The sequence below is a fragment of the Cavia porcellus genome, unplaced genomic scaffold (assembly GCF_034190915.1).
Source record: "Cavia porcellus strain 051 isolate PalLab524CR breed Dunkin Hartley unplaced genomic scaffold, mCavPor4.1 scaffold_13, whole genome shotgun sequence".
Classification (NCBI taxonomy): Eukaryota; Metazoa; Chordata; class Mammalia; order Rodentia; family Caviidae; genus Cavia; species Cavia porcellus.
This window is the reverse complement of record NW_026947496.1, coordinates 31,222,502-31,245,642: the sequence shown is the minus strand read 5'-3', so window position 1 is coordinate 31,245,642 and position 23,141 is coordinate 31,222,502. Positions and strand designations below refer to the sequence as shown.

Sequence of the window (23,141 nt, the reverse complement as noted above, 5' to 3'; positions counted from 1 at the left end):
TAGAGGTCCTCTTTCCTCAGTGGCTTTGAATATTATGGCTTGTGTTAGATGTCACCCTAAAGCCTCATGCAGTCATAGGTGGGGCTTTTCAGATGTGGCTGGACCTAGAGTATGTGACACTGGAACTGATTCACGTAAGATGCCAAGATTAAGGGCACCCCACCCGGGTGTGAGTGCTTCCTGCCTGAAAGGCAGATAGTCTAGACAGAATAGAAGGGACAGAATGGTCTGTTGTCCTTGCTGGCTTCCTTGCTATCTTACTGTATTCCTGCTTTCTCCCTGCCATGAACTGTTTCTTCTCTGCAATGTCCCTCTGCCATGCCACCCTGCCTTGCAATTAGTCAACTGTGAACTGAAACCTATGAGTTACAATAACCCTTTCCTCCTTTAACTCTGGGAATCAAGGTTTTTATGTCAGCAACAAGAAAAGTAACTAAGAGATGTGTTGTGATCAATTAATGCTGCTGTAGAGTCCCGTCCAACTGAATGACAGACTCCTAAAAACATGCGGGTGCATCATCATCCACCTTATTCACCAAACTGGGCACCGAGAAACTTGTCTCTTCCCCAGAGTCAAAATGACCACAAGAGGTAAACATTTTGAATCAATTCAGGACACTGAAGCAGTCACGAGAATACAATTGACGACATAAACAAGGACTCGCACAATTGCTTCTGAAGTGGTGAAAAGGATGGGACAAGTGTGTTCCCAACAAGGGGGGTATTTTGACACAATGGCAATGTGTCTTTTACTGTAATACATTTTTTAAAACGTTAAACATTCACTGCAGTTTTTGCTCACACCACAGTTAATTTCTGAGCATGAAGGTAAAGCATTTTCTTCTGATTTGAGGCAAGTCCACAGATAGAAGAGAGCTTGCGATTTTCTCAGGCTGAATATTTTTTAAATGTGAAGTCATCCTGCAGAATCAGTCCAGCATCGCATTCAGAAGGCATAGCAGGTCTGACCTCCTGCCCAGGTACCTACTCTCACAGCTCCCATCCCGCCCTCCTGCCCCGTGTCACTTCCTCCTCCTGACAATCCCACCTGGTGGGTTTTGCTGTGTCCCAGCATGGCCTCCTCACCTGGCATTCTCTCCCTGAGGACTGGCATCCTCACTGTGCTCATCCTCTGGGGCAGAAGATCGGATTTCTTCCCACCCAGGTCCTCAAACCTTTTTTGGGACCCCACCGACAGCAGTTTCCCAACAACAGCTCCAGAGCAGGCTGGCCTCTCCATGTTGCTCAGTAGGAAGCGCATGGTCCATACCAGGCCTGAGGATCCTGCACTATCAAACCATGTGAAGAATTGTTATCCCACTGATGACAGCAAAGCCAAAGCCAAATCCTTGCCGCCTCTAATAAGGGAGACAGAGCACAGGGAGGGTCTCTCTCACCCCATCTCCATCCAGACTGTGGACAAGGGGCCAGTGCTGTCTCTCACAGTCACACATCAGCATCTCACGAGCCTCAGTTTACCCAGATCCCTAGTGAGTGTTCAGGTGCATCCCCCAAACCACTATGCAAACAGACTGGCTCCTGAGGGGAGTGGCCCAGTTCTAATGCACGTGGCTTAGGAACTGTGTGACCCAAGCAGGTGCCACTTCTGCCACTAGCTTCCCCAGCAGCTGTAAAATGTGAACACATTCAAGAGCTTGGCCCGTTGCCCAGAACATCACAGCCACTTCACAGACAACAACAATCATTATAGATAAGAGACAAACAACAGAAGGGCTGGCAGTAACAGGCAAATGTGTCTTTACAGCGTGAGGAGAAACAATAACCGTGCAGGCCCCAGAGGACACACTGACCACTGAGCACAGACCCCACCACTCACCCTAGAAAGACCCAGAGGCTGCAGCCACCACCAGATGGCGCTATCTATAAAGCATCTTTTTCTTTATTTAAGTTAAACAATTTCAAGGATGGTTTCCATCTATAAAATGGACAAAGTACAAGCTCTGTACAGCAGTTCTTTTTAAAAATCAACTGGAAAAAAATTACCAAACTATATTTTAAATTTGCAAAACACACCCACAGATACCATCATTTCAGCTTTTAAGGAGATACAAGGACCACAGAGAAGACGACAATCTCTGCCTGCTGTGCTGGGACAGCTCTTGGGAAGTTTGTTTTAGAAACAGGAGTGAGAGAGTGGGACAGTCCCGAGGACTACAAAATAACACGAGCAAGTAAGTCACTTTGGCACGCTGTGTCCTGTAAACGGGGCTCACCTTGAGGTCCGGCCCAGAGGCCTCAGATGGAAGCCACCCACATGGTGCCCCCAAGTGGCCAGACAACACAGCGGATGCACAGGTGAGAGCTAGGGGCCCACGTGCCCTCAACAAGCTCCATCAGAAACCAGCCCCGTCTGCCCCTCATGGGTTTTTTTGGACAAAGCAGCTTATAGGTGACGGGGTGTGACCAGAGCCCAAGTGCTGGAGTGAGCAGCAGACTGTACCCTGACCTGCCCTGTGGCCCTGAGCCTCCACCTGTCCCCATGTGTGATCTCCCTTGAAGCCCACCTGGGAAGATGGCAGTGTGTGGAGTTCACCTGGCACACAGCTACCAGCCTCTAAGGTGTGTCTGACTGGTTGGCAAGGAGCAAATGAGACACAGGGTGACCACCTGGCCAGGCCTCCTGAGAGCCTATGGTCAGCTGTTCACATGGGGCTGGCAGTGGAGGAGAGAAGGGACCAGCAGGAAGGGTGTGCCATCGGTGACTCCAGGTCACCGATCACTACAGGTCACCACCAGGTCACCACAGCCTCCACAGCTCTCATGGGCACCATTAGCTCAACCAGCTCTGAGAATGGACGCCTTCATGGGAGAGAAGAGACGGAGGTGGCAGGGCGGGGACCATGTGAGTGATGGGGCTGGGGCTGTGTCATGACAGGGACACCAAAAAGTCAATGCGGCTCTGCAGGGACATTAATGTACCTGAGGCTGGTGCCCAGGCAACTCTTCCCATCACTGCGACCAAGTCCTCTCTACCTGTGCCTCATACAGGATGTGGCTGCTGTCTCACACCCAAGTCCTCACTGGATGGCATTGGACTGGGTGGCTCTGACTCCTCCCAGCTGTACTCAAGCCCCTGGGCAGCATGTGTGGGGGTTCTGGGTAACAGGATACTAAATGTGCAGGTCAGGGGGTGCATGGCCAGCGCTCTGCCTCCAAGTGTCAGTTCTGAAGGCCTGTTATATGGTCTCAGACTCCCACTAGTGCCCCATTAGTATGTCACAGCTATCTCGGGTCACAGGTCTGCCCTGTCCCACAGCAGTGGGGACACTCCCAGATCATATTAGGAGCTGTGGGATTGGGTTTTTTCCTCTAAAGAAGAAAAAAATTTAATTTAAAAAAATCCAAAGCAATACCAAGTAACCTATCTGGGTTTATGGATAACAAGAGACACAAGTGGATTTTCCAATACACAGCAGCAACTCCCACATGGAGGACACACAGAGATGCCCATGGGCTGGGGTCGGGGTTCTGGCAGGCCCCTGCTGGCCACAGTAGCACCTCCTAGCTGAGGCTCCAAGGGACAAAGGACAGGTGGCCCCTCCACCTTGACATGCACTGTGCTGTGAGGAGAGAAGCGACCTAGAGAGACTGTGGGGAACTGACCGTACATTCTCTTTTTATATATATTTATATTTAGTGTCCCACCATAGAAAAGTCACGTTCAAATACAGCAAGCACATCAGTGGAAGAGGGGGCGCTGGGCCTGGAGGCGCAGAGGGGTGACGGGACCTGCAATGACGTGAGCCGTGTTGTGGGACCCACATGACTCTGCTGGATCAAGTGGCGGTTTTGAGAGTTTTTGCTCCGAGGGTGCTGTGCACCTTCCTCCCTTTGCCACTGCGCCCACAGAGCTGCTTCTCCGCTGTGTGCCTCGGCCGGGTGGCTCCTTGGTACTGAGCAAGAGGAGGAGGAGGGCGGCCACAGGAGGGGCCAGCTGCGCCCCAGCAGAGCGGCTGACTCCTGGCCGCCACTGCATCTGTCAGCACAGCTGCGCCTTGCGGGAGCTCTCCGGCTTTCAGACCATGATGGAATACTGAGGTATATAGTTTCGCGGAAAGTTTAAGAAACTTAATCGATAACGTGATCACCAGCGTGGCCAGTGGTTCGGCAGCAGGTGTGGGTTCTGGGCTGCTACTGCTGCAGGTTGAGCGAGAACTTCCACTGCTGTGAGAGCGCTGGGCCGCACACCTCCACGCTCAGGCCGCCGCTCTTGGCCGTCCGGCTGTCCAGACACAGGTTGCTGCCCACGTGCCGAAGCTTAGAGTTGCTCTCAATCTGCTCCCACTTCTGCAAAACACAAAAGCGTGGCTGGGAGACAGAGTGTAGGGCAGGCCAGGCCAAGCCAGGCTAAGCCAGGCCCCAACAGGTCACCAAACAGACCACTCAAACAACCAACTCGCTTTCCATCTCTCTGCCTCTGACCATCAAGGGCAGGAGTCAGCAAGAGCCACAACATACCAGCCCCACAGTACAGAGGAGGGTAAAAGGGAAATCTGGGTTCTCTGGGTGCACAACTCAAACTCCCATCTTTCCTCATTGGGCCCCAGGTCTAGGTTATCTCCCTTATTAAGTTACTAACATGAGCACTCACACACAGGAGTCTGCACACGGGGAGCTGATGCAGTCTTCTCATCCCTGTCAGGGACTCTGGGAAGCCCCTGCTGTAGGGAACCACTTGTCTGTAGGCCTCACAGCACCTCCCAGTATCTGCATGGGGCTATGGGCTCAGCAGAGCCAGAAGAGTGGAGTCAGGTCCCCAAAATGAGGGAGATGCTGTAGGAACAGGTCAAATCCTGTAGGAAGGGGTCAAATCCTATGCTGTTGATTTCCTCTGCCACGCGCACCTGCTCACTTCCAGGGGGTCCCCACAACCTGCACGGCAGAGCCAACCTAGCCCAGTGCCAAACACACCACTGGCAGAGCACAGGGTACAATCACAATCCTCCTTACACGCACACATGGCCACCAAACAGCCAGAGAGGAAACAGCCCATCACAGACAAGGAAATCTGAGGTCTCCTTGCTCATGTTTATCAAGAAATGCAAACATCCTCATTTTAAAAATCTCTAATAAACGTTTTTTTGCCTGATATGATGGTGCATGCCTGTAACCCCAGCAATTGGAAGGCAGAGGCAGGAGGATCACGGTGAGTTCAAGGCCATCCTGGGCTACCCCGTGAGTTCAAGGTCAGCCTGAACTACATAATTCAGGACCCTTCTTGAAAAACCAAAACCAAACCAAAACAAACACCAAAAACTCATTTTTCCCCACAAAGCTCTTCCTTTATCAGCAGAAATCGTGGTTCCAATTAATTTTTTACACTGTCTGCACCAAAGCTCCTCTGCATAAGTAGTTAGGCAAATCCTTCTGACACTGTGGAATTTAATTTCCTCATTTTTGCTTCCTTTCCCCTTTGACTCTGCAAAGGTACACACAGTATGAAGGCACAGACATGCCTGGAAACTTAATATTCCCGTGGGCGAGACTGTTCTCCAGGAGAAGTGCTGAGCTGCCGCTTGTTGGAACCAAAGGAGAGAGGGCTCGGGTAATGGGGTGAGGCCCCCCACAAGCATGACAGGATGTTCTCCTAAACTCTGCTTGTTTACAACCACCTGCTTACGTGGAGTCCTTGGCACCTGCCCACCTTTCCTGGCTCTCACCAGCTCTTGACCCCTTTCACACTGCTGTCCCTCTTTATGTTTGGTACAATGAAGCAGTCAAGTCCTTTGAGCAGTCAACAAAGACTTTGGAGGAACGGAAATGCTTCTGACCTCTTTCTTCAGTTAAGAGAGTCAGCTAAGTGGTATATCTAAGCAAATCCGGCTCTGTCCTGGAAGATGGCTCGGACATGTGGGGTGTGTTGGGTGGACAGACTTTCCCATGTCCTAATTATGAGTCTTGGGGTACAATCCAAGAGATCCCATGACCCACATTCTAGGCAGCAAGGCCGATCAAGAACTGTTCCCACTTACAGTCTTCAAGGGTTTGTTACAGCTCCCATGAACTCAGACTAGAGGAGGAATTCCTATCAACTGTCCAAGTGATGCCAAAGGAATCACTTTATTACTACTTTATATCAAAGACATTCTGCCCATCATTACAGAGGAAATACTGCTTGGGTTCAAGGTAAGGTGGGACCACTTGGCACTTCTGATGCTGGCTTGGCTGGTTCTAGAGGTCTGGGTCCAGGGGACAGTGGCTGTCTCCAGTCTACCAGCCACTCCTCTGGAACATCATCCAAGCCAAGAAATTGTATCAGTGCAGACAACCATTTAGATAGTGAACAGAAGGCAGACATTGGATCCCTGCCACCAAAACAGGCTGGGCTTGTGCACAAGGACAGGGCACTCAGAGATGGGCACAGGGATTCAGAAATGATGAGTGGAAGAGGACCCTTTGCAGGTGCTTCCCTGACCACTGGAATCTAAAGAGACCAATCCCAGCCTCAATTCTCTCAGCCAATATGGCTTCCTGTTCTGTGGAATGAGGACTGGGCTAGAAGCCTGCTGGGCTTTCAGATACATAGGCTCTGTGCCTCAGTTTCTCCCCACCTCAGCTATCTTGTGAGGAGAGACCACAGGAAGATGGGCCAGTACTCCACACAGGGCATGCTGGATAATCTCTGTGATGCTTTTCTATTCCTGAAGATTGTTGCCCATGGCTCCAAGAAGGAGGGTGCCTCTAAGTTCTCATGGTGGGTGCATCAGACAAAACCATCTTCTGGGGTGCACAGCACTCTCTGAACTAATGAGGGGGCAGCATGGATGCTCCTGGAGTACAGCAAAGCTGTGTCCCACAGAATCCATAACAAGCTGGCAATAGTGATGTGAAAATACAGCTCACCCTTCATGGAAAAGGGATCCTGGGGCCTCGGGCTGTCCCCATCCAGGCTCTCAAGAGAGTAACTGTGCCTCACTAGCCTGGAAAAGACTGAATTCATGCATGGTCTGCAGTGGATGCGGACTGCTTTCACACCATCTAAACAGAACCATAAGTACACACTGTCTCTACACACTTGCATGTAAGAGTGTAGAAGTCACATCCATTTGAACTTTAATTATTAAAAATTTCTGTAAATTTGAACGGGAAAAATATTCGATGTATAAACACAACATGTACTTTCTCTGTAAAATGCTATGTGGCATGGGGAAGAGAACGTGAATATAGTAATGTCAGAGCTTAGGCTCAGGTTGGACAGGCAGCTAGACATTACACTAGTGTGACGCAGGAACACATGTACACGGCTGCCACGGCACACGGGGCTGGTACACCCACCTGTCTGCTGTCATTCTCCCGGCAGCCCTGTAGCTTGACAAGAGCACCAGGTGCCCGGTCCACCACTGTAAGGCACAAGTCCATGTGCTTCACTGACTTCTCCTTCGTCAAGGCCCATTCCTGGAACACAGAACACACCACACGGGTGCAACAGAGGTGGACTTGGTAAGAGTCCCAAAGGGAAAGGGGGTCATGCTGGGAATGAGGTCCAGAATCCTAAACCAATCAGAACCACCAAATTACTTTCAGCCTGAGACACCTACAGATAGGGGACATTGCCTTCAATCTCCAACTAAAAACTAAATTGGTCAACAACAGCACAAAAGTGGCTTGCAAAACTTAGTAACTAAGAGTAACAGCATCAGGTATTGTATGCAGGTATGCTTTATTTTCCCCCCTGAGACAGGGCCTCCCTGTCTCAGTTCAGGTGGGATTAACTTATTATATAGTCCAGGCTGGCCTAGAACTCACAGTGATCCTGCTGCTTCAGCCTTCTGATTCTGGGATTATAAGTGCTGGGATTACAACTGACAGCATCTGGTATTTTAATCCCAAACATGAGTTAGAGTGCCAGGTTGCTCTTCTACGGTGACATGTGAGCCACAGAAACCACGGGCTCTGCTGCCCGTGAGGTGAGTAGCTGGGCTGACTATCCACCCTTTGGCAGTGCTCTCCTGAGCAGGTATGGTTTGGAAACAGTTACAAATCTAGACCAAACTGCAAAAGCACACATGACATGCTATGGATTCAAGTAAGATACAGAGTGTGAGGCTTCTTGGTTGAGTGCTATGCTGTTCGCTATTCTGGTGACACTCACGAGCCCTCTGAGCAGGAAGGGACAGTGTGCAGGCTGCACAGCACAGCAGGTGGCACCTGCTGCTTGCTCTGTCCCTGACACTGTGCTAAGCATTTTGAGAATACCCCGTGAAGGGCTCTTACTATTCTCACTTCACAGACAAGAAAATGAGCCATAAAGTGTTGAAACCTCCTCCCCCATGTGTTTAACAGTACACACATGTGTAAGTGTGCAAGCAGGCACATCAGAGGCTGAGACGTGTGGTTGTTTCTACTTAAATCCAAAAGATGAAATAAAACTGAACCCCTTGAGATATGACCGTGTGAACTAGGTTTTCAGTTTTATTTCATCTTTTGGATTTAAGTAGAAACAACCACAGGTCACGCAGGCCATCATGCAGATGAGAATGTCCCCTCAGAGTACACAATCTGCTCGGCAGTGTCTAGGAGACCATGACTCGATGATGTAGGTGGGCTATGGAGCAAGACAACCCCAGGCAAGTGGGCACAGGGGCTGCTGTGTCACTGTGCTGCCTCACCCACCTCCTGCCATGACTCTGTCTCTTTCCACCCTTGTATGTCCGACCCTTGCACTTTGCAGCTGTTTTGCATCAGTCAGGAGCCCCAGCACCCATGTCTCGTGACTATGAAGGAATGCCATCAGGCTTGCGGGGCACTGGGCCACTGGGATCAGTGTTTGTCAAAGCTCTCTAGAAGATGTCTATGTGTAGCACTGGAACTGCGACACCGAGCAGGGCATGGTAAGCAGGTCCCAGCACATACCCACTGAGGTGAGGGGAGAGGTGCTGGGTGAGAGGTAACACCCACACAGCAGCAAAAGTAGAAGAGGGCCAGTGCAGAGGGCATGATCGACTGTCCCCAAGGATGCCCTTGAGCTGCCCCATGCCATTCATGTGATGCCACCTGTCAGCTAAGATCTGCGCTGTGGCCAATATTCATGCTCCAGAGTCCACACTTGGGGGCAGTTGCTCTGATGGCTCTGATGACTGTCCAGTCTGTCCATGAAAAGCTGCCTGAGAGCAGCATGTCACCAGTGGGTTCCTGCACCTGTGAATGGGGTGACACTGGTTCATTTTTCAAGCCAGTGTACCCCTGGCACCAAGCTGGGGGTTAGTTAGAAATAGAGTCTTGGGCAGCAGTTTACACTTGCACTGTGTTGGGTGGGCCAGGATGTGTGGACCCCTCCTGATGCAGCTCCCTAGAAGGTGCCCTGAAGTCAGAGCCATGCCTGAGAGCAGGAAACGCTGGCCACAGGCAACTAAGTGCAAGCAACACTTCTGCCTCCTGTTAACCTGCGGTCACTGCAAGACTGCCTGCATGAGCAGCTGGGATGAGAGGTATGGCCCACAGCAGGCATGAACCCACTGGAGAACACAGGCAGACTCAGGTTGGGATGCTGGCCCAGACACTCCACTCTGTACCCTGCAGGCTAAGGCCTACCACACCCCAGTAGAGCTCCTGACATAAGGCCTGACATCTGATCATTAGACTCTTACCAATGCTGCTGTGGGAACTCAGCACCGAGCAAGAGGCAAGGCTAGCAGGCACAAGGAAGAGTCTGAGCCCAGCAGGCTGGGGTGGCATCTCTGCTTTGCAATCATGGTCTGAGGTGAGTGTCACTCAGCCCTACCCATCAGCCACATCATGCATGGGGGGCACTCTGAACTAATGCCACAGACAAACCAGATGCCATTTCTTTAAAGCTTTAGGCACCAGCTCTCTGAGAATCAGGTCACTTTGCTTCCAAAGGTGTCTACAGCACATTCAAGAACAGACATGGCTGCAAATGTAGAGTAGGTGGCTTTGTGGGGGTGAGCATACAGCAGGATGGTCAAAGCCAGCACAGTCAAAAGGATGAAGGCCATAGGCCCTATAGCCTTGCCTAGACCACCCTTGGCCACTGTGCAGAGCCCAACTGAAGGTAAGGACCAGCTCCATTTTCAGTCCAGTTCCACAGTGTCCCGGTTGATCCTGAGGCTCCACAGAGGCTGGGATCAGCAGGGGCCAGGCCCTCTTTGTAGGAAGGAGGTGACATCCACAGCTACCTCCTTAGGACCTTCCCTGTCCCCTCGAGGACTACAGGTGCACACCCTCCCAAATACCTACCTGGTTTCCCCCAGCATTGTGACACTCGTAAATTCCAACGACACCATCAGCAAAGTGTCCCAATGTATCAAGGCAGTTGGTCCCTTGCTGCAAGGCCCCAAAAGCTATGTCTTGATGGTCTGGAACCCTGAAAGGGAATTGAGACCAATGGTTACCTCTGAGGTACACCAGCCACCTGGAATTCCCGCTCAGTGACCTCATCATGGTAGTGGAAATGAGACAGCAATCACAAGGCTATTCTGATGTAGCAGGACTGATGTAGCAGGATTCTAGCTTCTATGCTCCTAATGCTTTAAGATGGGAGTGAGAGTTCTCTTGTGGTTTCTGGGCCAGGGAAGGTTCTCTGGGAAGGAACAGCCCCTGATGTAAGTGCTGGCTGTTCATTTAGAAAACCAGTCAACATGGCTCTCCACCCTGTACCAAGGACTGTGTTTCTTAGGCTCTGCGTGAGTGGACTGCAGGTGGCCCAAGGCACACAGAACCTTGTGATCTAGAAGGACAGTGAGTTTCAGCTCCATCTCTGCACACACTGACCATGTGGCTACTCAGGTGAGGATCACTCTAAAACTCAAAGTGCTCTCTCTCCTGTCTGAAACCCACTCAGAGAAGGCTGTTATGCAAATATCTCAGAGAAGGCCCTCACCCTATGCCTGCCCAAAGCAAATGCTCAGCAAAGAGTGGCAACTGTCACAGACAAAAGAATAGCTGTGCCTCCTGCATCTGCCAGTGGGGTTAGGGTCCAAAGAAGATATGACCAGCAGGGGTTGGGAATTCAGGGAATGGTCTTGACAGGGCTCAGGGCTAGTGCTACCCCAAATTGAGGAGACCTCAGTGAAAAAGTACGTTATTGTTCTGGCTGATATTGTTACCCACCAAGTCAGAGGCAAGTCTGACAGCAAAAAGAAGTGGTTTCTGCCACTGTGAGGCTGAGAACGCTGCCCAAGGTTCCTCCATGGTAGGACAGATGACAACTGGGTCTGCCCCGCTGACCACTACTGCGCCTAACCCCAGGCAAGTTGTCCTTGGTAGAGGGAATAAGGCTGCCTGCTGTCTCTTCTACCACCCTAAAAGCTGAGGAAACCGCTCTGAAAAACCATGGCTGGGACAGCAGCGACAGCGAGGCCTCGTCACTGACTTGTACTCATTTCCCTACAACAAGGCTCTAAGGGTTCCGCCAGCAGGAAGAATGGCGGCTGTACTCAAGTCCCAGGTCCCTGTGCACGTGTGTATGCTGCTGTAAAAGGCTCCGGGACATGTGGACAAAGGTGGTACCAATGAGGCGCAACTCTCTGACCGCCCTTTGATAAGAAGAAGTTGACTGGGCCCCTGGTCTCCTACAAGGCAGTCAGTGCCCCTCAGGACACAGAGCCTGTAACAGCTTAATCAGGAAGACAAACGAGGCGGACAAATGAGGCTCAGAAGAGGCTTCTGCACCACGGACCCTTAGGGGAAGCAGGGCCTCAACACATACTATGGTAAAAGTGGCCTCCAGGAGAAAGGTCAGTCCCTGGCAGTAGAGCCCTGTATCTACTTCCGCCCTGATCTCTCTCAGCCAGTGTGGCTCTCTGCCTCTTTACAGTCACGGGTGAGCTGAAGGAGCCATGAGGAAGGACAGGATCAGGGACCACTCCCTCAGACACTGGGGCTCTTCTCCAGAGGGGAACAAGGCAAAACAAGGTGCTGTGTTGAGATGGCTCCCAGGTCTGTGCCGAGTAAGGGGAATCACCTCATGGGAACAAAGGAGGCCATGACCAGAACTTGTTCTTAGGGGTCCCGCGGACAGAAGTGGGGTAAGGACCCACTCTCCCAGGTAGCGCTGGTGAGGCCTGTGAGCTCTCCAGGCAAAGCTGCAGGTTCTGGGACTCACCTCAACTCCGGGTAGACATTCTCCAGGTACCACTGGAAGGGCCGGCAGCCAAGCCGCTTCCTGAGCTCCAGTCTGCTCTGAATGCTGCAGAGAGGAAACATATCAAGCACGGACCTATAAACACCTCAACCATGAACATCCGCGTAGCAATGGGTTGGGCAAGGGGTGTACCTCAGTCTATGCAGGCCCTGCTGACTACAACCCTGCCACCCACACCCAGCCCTATGCAGCTCTTGTTGTCACCTGGACACACCCCTGGACCCCAGGCTCTCCAGGCAACATGACTTACTTCCCATATGGAACATTTCTGGCTGAAGGCACTGCTGCATAATAGAAGTTCTTATACTCATCCATCCAGACCTCTGCTGCCCGGCGAGTGTTGCTAGAAACAGAACAAAACACTCTTAAGGTGTGATTCTCTCCTTCTGAAGCTGTGCTAAACTGCGCTTGTTTGCTGGAGTGTGGCCAGGGGAGACAGTGGCCTTCCAGCGAGTCTAGGGCCCACAGCTGTTCCAGCGTCTCCCCACAAGACCATCAGACAGCAAAAGGGGAGCTGGAATGACAGGGTGCGGGGAACTATAAAGGGTCCTGGCCAGACCCTGAGAGGGACAACAGTCACTGCGGAGTAATGTGCTGTGTGCTCCTGAGTACACAGCAAAGAGACGCTGAGATCTGCACCTTGGTACCACAGGCCAGGTCAGCTCTAAAACTACTTCCTGCTCTGTAGACCTGAGCCAAGGCCATGACGCCAGCCTAGGACACAGCGGCCCTTAGTGGGCACCAGAGATGTGCATCTTGTTCTTCCACAACAGTACAGCTGAGAGTAATGCCACCTTCAAAATAATTCCTTTTATCTACCAGAAACATTTCTTAAATGCTAAGTCCTTCAAGATCCCAAGCTATGATTACAAGAGCAACTTTCAGGTACGGCCTCTGTCTTTCACGCAGACTGATATACTTATCTTTCTGTCTGAAAAAAGGGGACTTGGGCTGCCACCAGGAGTACCAGAAAGAAACACACAAGGCAATACCAGGACTGTCTACCTTGGGGTTCTACTTTTGGAAAATCACCTACAGGAAATAACCAGGACTGACAATGCATCAATGAAAACAGGCTCATTTAAGTGCAGTTTATAATGGCAAAAAATAACTAGAAACTGTAGAGCTTAACACAGAGACATGAGACGAAAAATTCCTGTGAACAGTAGAAATCCAGGATGCATGGGACTTGGTGTGGATGAAGATCACTCATGGTGGGTATGTGGAGGGAGGAGAGCGCAGCACAGAGACGGAGACTGATGGAGACCCTGAGCCAGCGTGTTTGGGAGCAGCGTATAATCTTCTTTGGTAATAAGATGCATGGGTTTTTATTTTCTCTCACAGAACAATGAGTACTTCAGTGTTGGGGAACATGGGCCCCAAGTGCCATTCCTCAGACAGCCGCCAAGGCCTCACAGTGGGACCTGTGGTCGACCTTACCAGACGATTTCTGGCTTAACTTGGCCTAAACTCTGGCCAGGTGGCTTGTAACCAGGCCAGGACTCCAGTCCTTTGATACCCAAACCCTTGCCAGTACACAACAGAACCTGATTCAAGGGTGTCCTGGCTCCTTTCAGCCCTAATGACTTCCAGAACTTATAAATTTCAATCACACAGTGTTTAAATTGTTTAAATTATCTAAGTCTTTATGTCTGCTTACAGAAAGGTAGACGTGGGGAGTCCCAAATATGCCTCAAGGTGTGCTATGGTGTAGCCTGAAGAAGTCCCCTCAAAGCCTCATGGAAGGTGACTGATCACAGGGGCAGTGCACTCACTGGGGAGTTCAGCAGTGCTGTTGGAAGGTGCTGGTCGGAAGTGGCAGGTCACAAGGGGCATGATCTGGAAAGATTTTGTTTCCCTCTATGGCTCCTCCCTGTTCTCTTTGTGAGCAGTCTTTCCTCCACCCAGGCCCTTCTGTCAAACTGCGAATTATGCAAGGGCTGAAATTTCTTAAAATATAAGTCAAACTAAACCTTTCTTCCTTAAAGCTATGGATGTCAAGAATTTTGTGCCCAGGGTGACTCAGTAGTGGTTCCTTCCTTTCATCCATTCATCCATCCATTCGGATACTCACTGGTACCTACCATACCCCAGGGACTCAGGGGTGTCAAGAGAGAGGCCCACTTTTGCCCATTCCTTCTTTGATTTGCAAGCATTTACAGAGTGAGTACTTATGCATCTGACGTCACACAATATGGGAAATGGAGAAGCCAGAAGGGACCTTAGCCATATAAAACTCCACCTCTTCAAGTCTGCTAAGAGGGAGACAGCCTTGCTGAAGTTGGCCAGGTAGTAAAACATGTAATTCAAAAGTTCATCTTCTGAACAGGGTGTCCTTATTCCCTTACTAGCCATTAATCCTAGGCATGCTCTGTCACTGAGCTACAGCCCCAGCTTTTTTAAACATCTTGAGACACAGGCCCACTAAGTGTTCCAGACTGGCCTTGAACTTATAAATTCTCCTGGCTCAGTCTCCCAAGTAGCTAGGGTTACAGGCATGTGCCACAATGCCCAGCCCAAGACTGTGTGTACAAAGTGACATTACGGGAGTTTCAACATACCATTTTCCAACTCCATTGTTGGCTGGGTATTATCAATGGCTTTGATTTGGGGTATCTGATATGTCTACACTAGAAGTTTCTGGAAACAATTTCATGTTCCCCCAGGGAAAAAGTTACATATCAATGTTTGATTTCATGAAGTTCATTGTATAAGATTGTATTTTTGTTAACACAGCAAAGATGGAGCACAGACAACGTTCATGAAAAGACGTGTTTTAAGGAATGTAAGTCAGAAGCACTATCTATCATGTTGGCTTCTATTAAAGTTGCCCCAGAAACAGGCTCTACATGTTAAAAATTCAACCTCTGCTTAGCATGTGTATTAGTAACACCCCAGGCTTTTGTCTTCCATGGGTGCCATGTCATCACAGCAGTGGGACATGCCCAGTGTCTCCTTAACTCCTGGACTGTTTGTCTGCCTCAGACAGAGTGGGGTGGGACCCATCTCCTAGTTGCACACTTGCTCGGGTATCCATAGAGCAACTGGGTAGGGATACCAGCCCATCACCTGACATCGCCTCTCTACCACCCTCTGTCCCTTGGCTAGAAGGAACTTTCCAAAGCCAAGACAGAAGTCAAGTTCCTGCTTACAAGGCTAGTGGCTTTCCCTGGCATCAAGGAAGCAAAAGGTTTTGGTCACCTATAGGGTACACGGCCTGGCCTGCTGAGCCTTCCCGGCTCTGTGCACTCTTCTCCTCTAGGCTCTGGCTGCCCTGTGTCCCTTCAGCTCTCACATGTGCCCACAAGTCCCTTCTCAGCAGCCTGTCCTGCTCCAGGGTCCCAGTCTCCCAGGTCCCAGGGTACCCTTTCCCCTTCCTGAAGGTACCTCATGTGCTCTCCACCTGCAAACCCCCTTCTGCCTGTCCCAGTCATGCTCAGTCACATTTTATCTTCTTCACGGCACTGATTACGTTTTTTGTTTTTGCTTTTTTTTTTTCTCCCAACCAGGAATTGAATTCAGGACCTTGTGCTTGCCAGGCAGGTGCTGTGCCGCTGAGCCATATCCTCAGCAAGGCCAGTATTTGAAGTGATCTTATTTAGTTGAGTATTCTGCTGCCTACTCTCACACAAAGGTACATTAACAGGGGGTCCCAAGATCCAACTCACACGCTTTTACTTCCGCATTTGAGAGAATTCTTAGGAAAATGGGATCTGACAGAATGGTGATTTGCTATTTTTCAAAAGCATTTCACCTGGCATCATTGGGTTTCCTAAAATATATCTTTTATCAATTACAAATCACATCTACATACTATGATGTCCTTTTGTAGTATATCTTCTGGTTTGAATGTCTCTTGTACACGCCTCTTAAAATCTGTCACTATGACAGTATAAGATGTGAGCAGGTCAGCAAGGTGAGGCTGTCCTTTGCAGATGGAGCACTGGCCTCTCTGGTGTGCCCTTGCGCTGATCCTTCTATCACACGATGAGTATCCACTGCTAAGTTCTGTTTATCATAAAGTACTGAGTCTGTGGTGTCCTGTTAATATCCTTAACTGTACCGTGAGCAGTAACACATAGTAAGTTGTTTTCTTCAAAGTACTTGCCCACATCACCTTCTGTGGGGCACATTCATACATCTGTAGGTTTTCACAACTGTAACTGAGACAGACTAGTTCATCCCCAGATGCCCTGGTGCTGCCCCTGGCTACTGCTCCTACCCCAGACTACCCTTACAATCTCAGTTGCCCTGGTCAGCGACCCTATGCCCCACATTGGCACTGTTTTGGCAAAACACCATGGAGGGTGCAGAGGCAGCTGCTTTCTCAGCATTTTGCCTGCTGTGTGCCCGTCACCTGCTGCTTCCCACTGCTGATGGTAGCACACCTGTCACAGGATGCCGGTTCCCAGGCATGACACCCATTCCTAGAGCAGTTGGCAGGACTGTGGCCCTGTCTGCTGCTCAGTGTACTTACCGGGCAAAGACAGTGCCACTGCCACCTGGGAAGGTATAGGGGTGCTGCTTCCGGAATACATGTCCCACACGGCTACAGGGGATGATCTCCAGGCTGCCACCGCACTGCCACACGCGGAAGGAGATCTCTAAATGGAGATGAGACCCAGTGACCTGTGGGGTTGTTGGGTTTTCCCACAAGAGTCCCCATGAAGCAGCCGCCCTGCCCCCACTGCTGCAGGAGCCTGAGAAAAGCTGCTCCCTCCAGCCTGTGGCTTGCAGCCAAAGCGCTCCACGCGCCTGTGTGGTCAGACTCCACGGCGTGTGGAGTCAAGGAAGTGTGAAGTGGGAGATGCTCTTTGGATGTGGATTCAGTACACTCGAGTACTGGACCATGTGCATCCCAGATCATTTGTGGCTGACTTGTGCCTCCTGCAGCACAGACAATGCCAGGAAGGCAACCGTGAGGGTATGTGAATGTCAAGCTTTAATGCAGGCACCCCAGGTGTCACCTTCCTCTAAAATTCACTTCAAACTGACAGCACTAGGATGTGTCTGAGCTTCTCTATTTAGGGAAAATAATTCTACCTCTTAAATTGCATTCATGGGCCACTGGTAACAACAACAGGTGCTTTACAGACATGGTGACATAGACTTGCACTGGGTACCAACCCGTTGGCCCTGGCAGGATCCCTAAGGCCACTTTCACCTGCATCAACACAGACTGGGCTATGGGGTAACTCACATGTGGGCCAGGCACCACCTGCACCAACCCCAGCATACACAGTCCTTTCAGGAAAAAGGACCTGTTCTAACTGCTTGTTCTAACCACTGCCTACTCAGAACAAAAAGAAACTAAGGTTGAACACGGAAACTAAGATGTCCTGTTCTGAGAGGCCAAGCACTGTTCCAGAAAATTGCCAGAGGCTGTGCAAAGGGCAAGTCCTTCTGTGTCCACTGAGAACCCTCAGAACATGCAGAGGTGAGAATCTATAGAGCCAGCAACCCTACCAATATACATGGATCAGAAATGAGAAGGGGTGGAACTTCCGTGACCACAGGTAAGGACCAGTGAAATCCTCTGGATGGGCACCCAGGTCCTGGAGCAGTGCCTGGACTGCACAGCAGGTGGCTCAAACACCACTCGGAACAGCCCTCATTTCTACCACAAATGGGAACCCAAGGCCACAGGGACAACCTCACACCCAAGGAAGGGTGACCTGGGTGGCCTCCTCGCAGGGATGCAGAACCAATGATCAACACCATCCAACTAAATGTGGTGAAAGGTTTTATAATTTATTTACAGTGTTCCAACTAAATGTGTCAAATGTTCTCTGCATTTCAGGAATTGCAATTGCAGTGTATGTTTCCCCACTGGCAGCTGCAAAATTGGGCCCCTGTGTGGGGAGAGCTGAGCCAGTAGGGGCCGCTGGAAGGCTGGAAGGCATATCTAAGACTCTGCACACGTGGCTACCTTCGTCTGACCTCATTCAAGGTCCACCTGTGAGGATACTGCTCTGTATGGCTCCTGGCTTTCAACTCATCCAACTACCCTGCTCTGGCCCTGCTCACAGCTCGAGGCCTCTGCACACCTTACTCTGGGACACATGCAGCTGGCGGCACTGGAAGCCATGACACCCCTCCTTACATTACTGTAAAGAGACTGCTCACAGGGACACACTACCCCCATCAGCCTCAGCACTGTTTCAGGGCAGAAGCTCAGGATGTTCATCCGCTTTGCCAATTCTTTAATGACAGATGGATGTATATTACTGTCCAAGGAAGTGGGATGCTCCTCTCCTTCAGAGAGTGGTCTGATCTTTCTCAGGTTTCCCACATGTGCCTCTCCAGCACAAACCCTAAGAGCCATAGGTGAACAGTCTCAACCCACAGAGGAAGACGTGGAAGCTCTGCTCAGGAGAAAGCAAGGCTCATATCCTAAACTTTCTGCTTAAACCCCTGTGCTACTCAGCCTCTTCCATGAGCCCTGGAAGGAGCAGTCAGGACTGGAGGGGGGAAGAGATCCTTGTACCCTTGCAGATCCTCAGCTAGCACAGAAATGTGCAAACCAAAACACAGCCACCCAGTTTGTCTGTGCAAGTTCTACCTATCTCTGGCTTTTGAGTACAGTCTCCTTGGGTGAACTGACTCTCTACACTGAGACAGATGCCACCTGACATTTGACCATGACCCAGGCTCTCCTGGCAATATTCAGTTTTCCAGTCACCCTGGGAAGTGGCTGCCAAGGGGACTTGGGTTCTCCTCAGAAGGTGACGATCTCTAAGCCTTTTGTGCTCAAATGCTCTGGCCCAACCCCTACATAAGGTCAGTGTGTCTTTAGAACCCCTCCCCACAGGAGATGGACTCATGCCCCCTCCCTGTTGTGCTAGCTGAGCAAAAGCAGCTTTCAACATCAAACCAGGGCAGAGGGATCCAGAGAGACGTCCTCACTGAATACCACATCAAACACGATGGAGAAGTGACAGGTCAGGCTACTCTTTCAAACTAACAGAAACTTTCAAAGTCTCTGTTAGGAGTAAAAGCAACAGCAGTCATTTCCCCTCCCTTTTCTTGGCCCTTTCCTTCCTTGGTGCACCAACCCAAGGACAAAAGAAATTTAACAGCATTCAGGAGCCAAGGAGAACTGGCTCTGGGTTGCAAACCCTGAAAAGTACTTAAGGCTTCGAGTGCAGCAAGCAAAAGGGGTAGAGGGGAGACAATCCACAAGCAACCTTAGCAGACGAGAGTCTTCATGCAGGAACCATGAGGTGCCTACAAATACAGATCACATCCTGTAAAATCTTATTACTTCTAAATCTGTGTGAAAATGACTTTTATGGGTTATTTAAAATAGAAAATGAAGCCAAGATAGAACCATTCACAGAAGTCACCAAGCAGAGATGAAAGGCCAAGGCCAGCCTGGTGGGGCCTCCCTGAAAACCATCAGGCCGACTCCATGCCACAGAGCTATTTGGAGCCCTTATGCTGACCTGCTCCATGATGTTGGAAGTGTAGGTTCAGAACCCACAGCCCTCATGACAGGATGGAGCCCATGTTTCCACTGGAGGGCTGCCTGGGTCCCTGACCTTCAGTTTTGATTTAAATTACCTTTAGAAGAGAGAGGGTACTGGGTGCATCAGTAGAGGGGCTGGTTCTGGCCCAAATGGTTGCATCATTGATTTTTTGGTGGTGCTGGGGATTGAAGTCAGAGCCTTTGTATTAAGTTACATATCCAGTTCTTTTTAAAATTTTTTAATTTTGAGAGTATCTCATTGAAGTTGCTAAATTACTCAGGCTGGGATCAAACTTGCAATTCTGCATCCCAGAGCGCTGGGCTATAGGCAGGTACCATCAAGCCTGGCTATGCTACAGCTTCTTAAATGCCTCCCAACATGCCTTCCACACACATTACCAAAGCAAAGACAGAGACAAGACCAAAGTGCAAGACTGTACATACCCAGGTTCTCTCCTCCCCATACATCCATCATCATGTCATACTTCCCCAGCTCTTCAAAGTACAGCTTGTCCATCACGAACAGTCCACCAGCAATCATGGGAGTTCTGAGGGGCAAAGAGCAGGGAGCAGAGTTCAAGGTCACATGGACAGCCTTCTTCTGCAATGGCTGAGTCTGGGTTAATGAACTGGAAGAGGACATCATGAACATGCCCAAATGCCCCCACTTCACCCTGATGCTTCCTAAGCTTCCCCAGTCCCTGCCTGGATGCCCCTGAATTGCCAAGGCTGCTCTGGACCCACACTACAACAAGGGACTGATTTTGGGGCTGGGATCACTCACTGAGAAGCTGCCCTTGGTAAGGTACTTAGTCTTCAGGGCCTCACTTTCCTTACAGGGTAGTTGTAAGAATTACCAAAAATAAATACAAAAGCCTTAGGCGCAGCCCCCTCTCCTGCCCCAGGCTCCTAGGATCCTGGAAGCATGAACATGAGGTAACACACAACACCGGCAGGTGGGCCTCATGACCTGTGAGGCTTCCTGAGGAGACTCAAGGGTTTGGCCATCTGGTGGCAGCACCAGCCTGAAACTTGGTGAAGGAGAAGGAGCAGGAGAGAGAGCGGACGCAGCCCACAGCCATCAAGGCCCAAAGGGCCATGCTCACCTGCAGCTGACACTTACTTAATGGGGGCCACCGGGTTCCCTTGCCGTGACCTCCTCTGCTCTGGTGTCATGTAATCCCATTTGAACACCAGGTTCCAGTCAAACCCTGTCGCAAGAAAAAATTCAGACAATGGTGAGGAACTGACCTCCTGTTTTCAGCTCCCTGTCTCTCACAGCTTACAAACATGTGGTGTGGAAGGGGCTCACGGAAAACCAAATGAAAATGAAAACACAAAATAATAAGGGTCACAAGAGAGTGACTGGGGAGGGGAGCTGGACAGGAGACGGATGAAGAGGGGTGTACTGACATCTTCCTGACACTCCCTCAAAAGGAAGTGTAGGTTAGGCTTTTCTAACTTTAAAATGCAAGAGGGACAGGGTGTGACTCCACGGTAGACTACTTGCCTAGCTTGTGTGAGGGCTGGGGTTCCAGCCTGCCCTTCCCCAAAATAAACAAGAAAATATTGTAAGAACAAACGTGAAATACAAAGGGAACTGGGGTCTGTGTCTGACACAACTGCATATCCAAGGGCTGCAAGAGGTGAAGACTGAGCAACCACTCCTGACCACAGCCCTGTGTCTCCAATGCTGCCCACAAGACAGGAACACTAGGGCAGGGAGACCTATGGTCAGTCCCCTGGGCTTGCAAACTGCACCTTGGTTTCTCTTCATTGCAACTGAAATTGTATCAGAGCAGGAATAATGGGCATATGAAGAATTTTAGATGAAAATTAATCAGAATGTTGTAAAACTGGGACAGGAAGCTTCTGGTAAATATGACCCCTGTTCTATTTCATTCTTAAAGAGTACATATGCTTAGACTACCATGAAAGGAAGTCCCTGGACCTTGCACTTGGCCTCAGGCACTTGCAGGGCCCCAAGTCCTAGCAACAAGGTTTTACTCTTCCACTGAGACCAGTGCACCACCTTGAAGCTCTCTGGACCCTCAAAGACTGCATTTGGCAAACACACACCATAGTACTGCAATGGTAACCCACAGGTTTGGGCCAAGGACCACAGGTCCCTAGAACTCCCTGTCTTTCACTCTGGACCTCCCAAGGTCTCTGCTCTCAAGTTTTCTGTCAATAAGATTCCTGCAATGCTCAAGCTTGAATTTCTCATTTGGATTCAGGATCTTACTAACGTGCTATAGAGATAACCTTTATTTATTTATTTATTTATTTTTATTTTGAAGAGAATAAAAGCAAATGAAATAGAATAGAGTCAATCAGTACAAAACGAGGAACATGGTACATGACTTAAAAACAAAATACAGGGAGATCAACAGTGGCTACCATAATGCCTCTTGTTATCTTCAAAAGAACTGCCCATACCATCAGGCATAATAAAATCAAACAAAATAGTACAGAATAAAACCAATAAAAACAAATCAATAGAAATAGTGCAGGATTTCAAAACAAGATAACAGTGAGACCACAAGAGGTACCATGACACATCTAGTTATACAGATAACCTTTAACATATTAGCAATTCTACGAGGATGTCATCCTTCATAAAATGCTCTTGGCATGACCTCAGCCTGGCTCCAAACCAGTAGAAAGCTGCACCCACTGGGACTGTCCATTCTCGTATCTGCTCTAGTGACCTGGAAGGATGGGCAGCTCTTCCAGACCCTCAGGGAGCAACGTGCTCTGCTACTACCACTCTCTTATGACAAAGGTCCTGTTCTCTTCAAAGTCCCCTTGCACTCTTTCTTACCACTTGTTAGGAATCTTCCCCAAGTTTTGTATTTCTCAGTTTGTGTACAGCCACAGAACACATCCACCCTCTGAGGGGTGGGTGGCTGCTTGGTCCCATCTTATCCTAGTGAAGACTAACACACTGTCACTCTCATCCTGTCATGACCTATGTGCCATGATGATTACCACTACTCAGATGGGGAAGCTAAGGGCACATTACCCCCCTCCCCCACCCATAGCAACAGGGTCTGTAGGTGTCAGGTAGAGGGCATGGCCCTCAACATCCAGCACTCTAGCCCTGGAGGGCAGCTGGGTTCTCACAGTCCTGTCTTCTCTTTCAGACATTAAGACCAATAGCTGGCCCTGTGTCTGTAATTGTCCCATCTTTCTCCAATTAGTTGACATGTTATCAGGTGGGACAGAGACCCCCAATTTCATGTAAAGAAAGAGGGTCCTAACTAGCTGCACAGGGGCTATAAATCTCAGATCTAATGGGTCTGTGTCTGAAATGGCCCAGGGGATGCCTGATGGTGCAAATGCCTAAGTTCTCCTTCAGTGGCTCAGGGCCTCTCTGACTTCTTGGAACTCACTGGAGTTACAGAACAGAAGAGCTCAGTCACTGAGTTTTAGCAGGATTCTCTGGGAATCCTCATGCTGTTTGAACACCAGGTTCCATTCAAACCCTGTCGCAAGAAAAAATTCAGACAATGGTGAGGGACTGACCTTCCGTTTTCAGCTCCCTGT

At 49.9% G+C, this 23,141-nt stretch overlaps 1 protein-coding gene across 1 annotated transcript in view; it reads right to left on the bottom strand.

The window, feature by feature from the left end:
• Nucleotides 1-1,882: 1,882 nt before the first annotated feature.
• The window catches only part of Galnt2 (polypeptide N-acetylgalactosaminyltransferase 2), a 144,149-nt gene continuing 122,890 nt past the window's right edge, over nucleotides 1,883-23,141 (bottom strand). The window contains exons 9-16 of the mRNA XM_003473487.5: nucleotides 20,716-20,803; nucleotides 20,037-20,140; nucleotides 16,602-16,728; nucleotides 12,375-12,467; nucleotides 12,086-12,169; nucleotides 10,219-10,345; nucleotides 7,297-7,416; nucleotides 1,883-4,308 (exon numbers count right to left, since the gene is read on the bottom strand). Of these exons, the coding sequence (XP_003473535.2) occupies nucleotides 4,153-4,308; nucleotides 7,297-7,416; nucleotides 10,219-10,345; nucleotides 12,086-12,169; nucleotides 12,375-12,467; nucleotides 16,602-16,728; nucleotides 20,037-20,140; nucleotides 20,716-20,803 (899 nt within the window). The 3' untranslated portion in view covers nucleotides 1,883-4,152. The remainder of the gene's footprint in view (nucleotides 4,309-7,296; nucleotides 7,417-10,218; nucleotides 10,346-12,085; nucleotides 12,170-12,374; nucleotides 12,468-16,601; nucleotides 16,729-20,036; nucleotides 20,141-20,715; nucleotides 20,804-23,141) is intronic.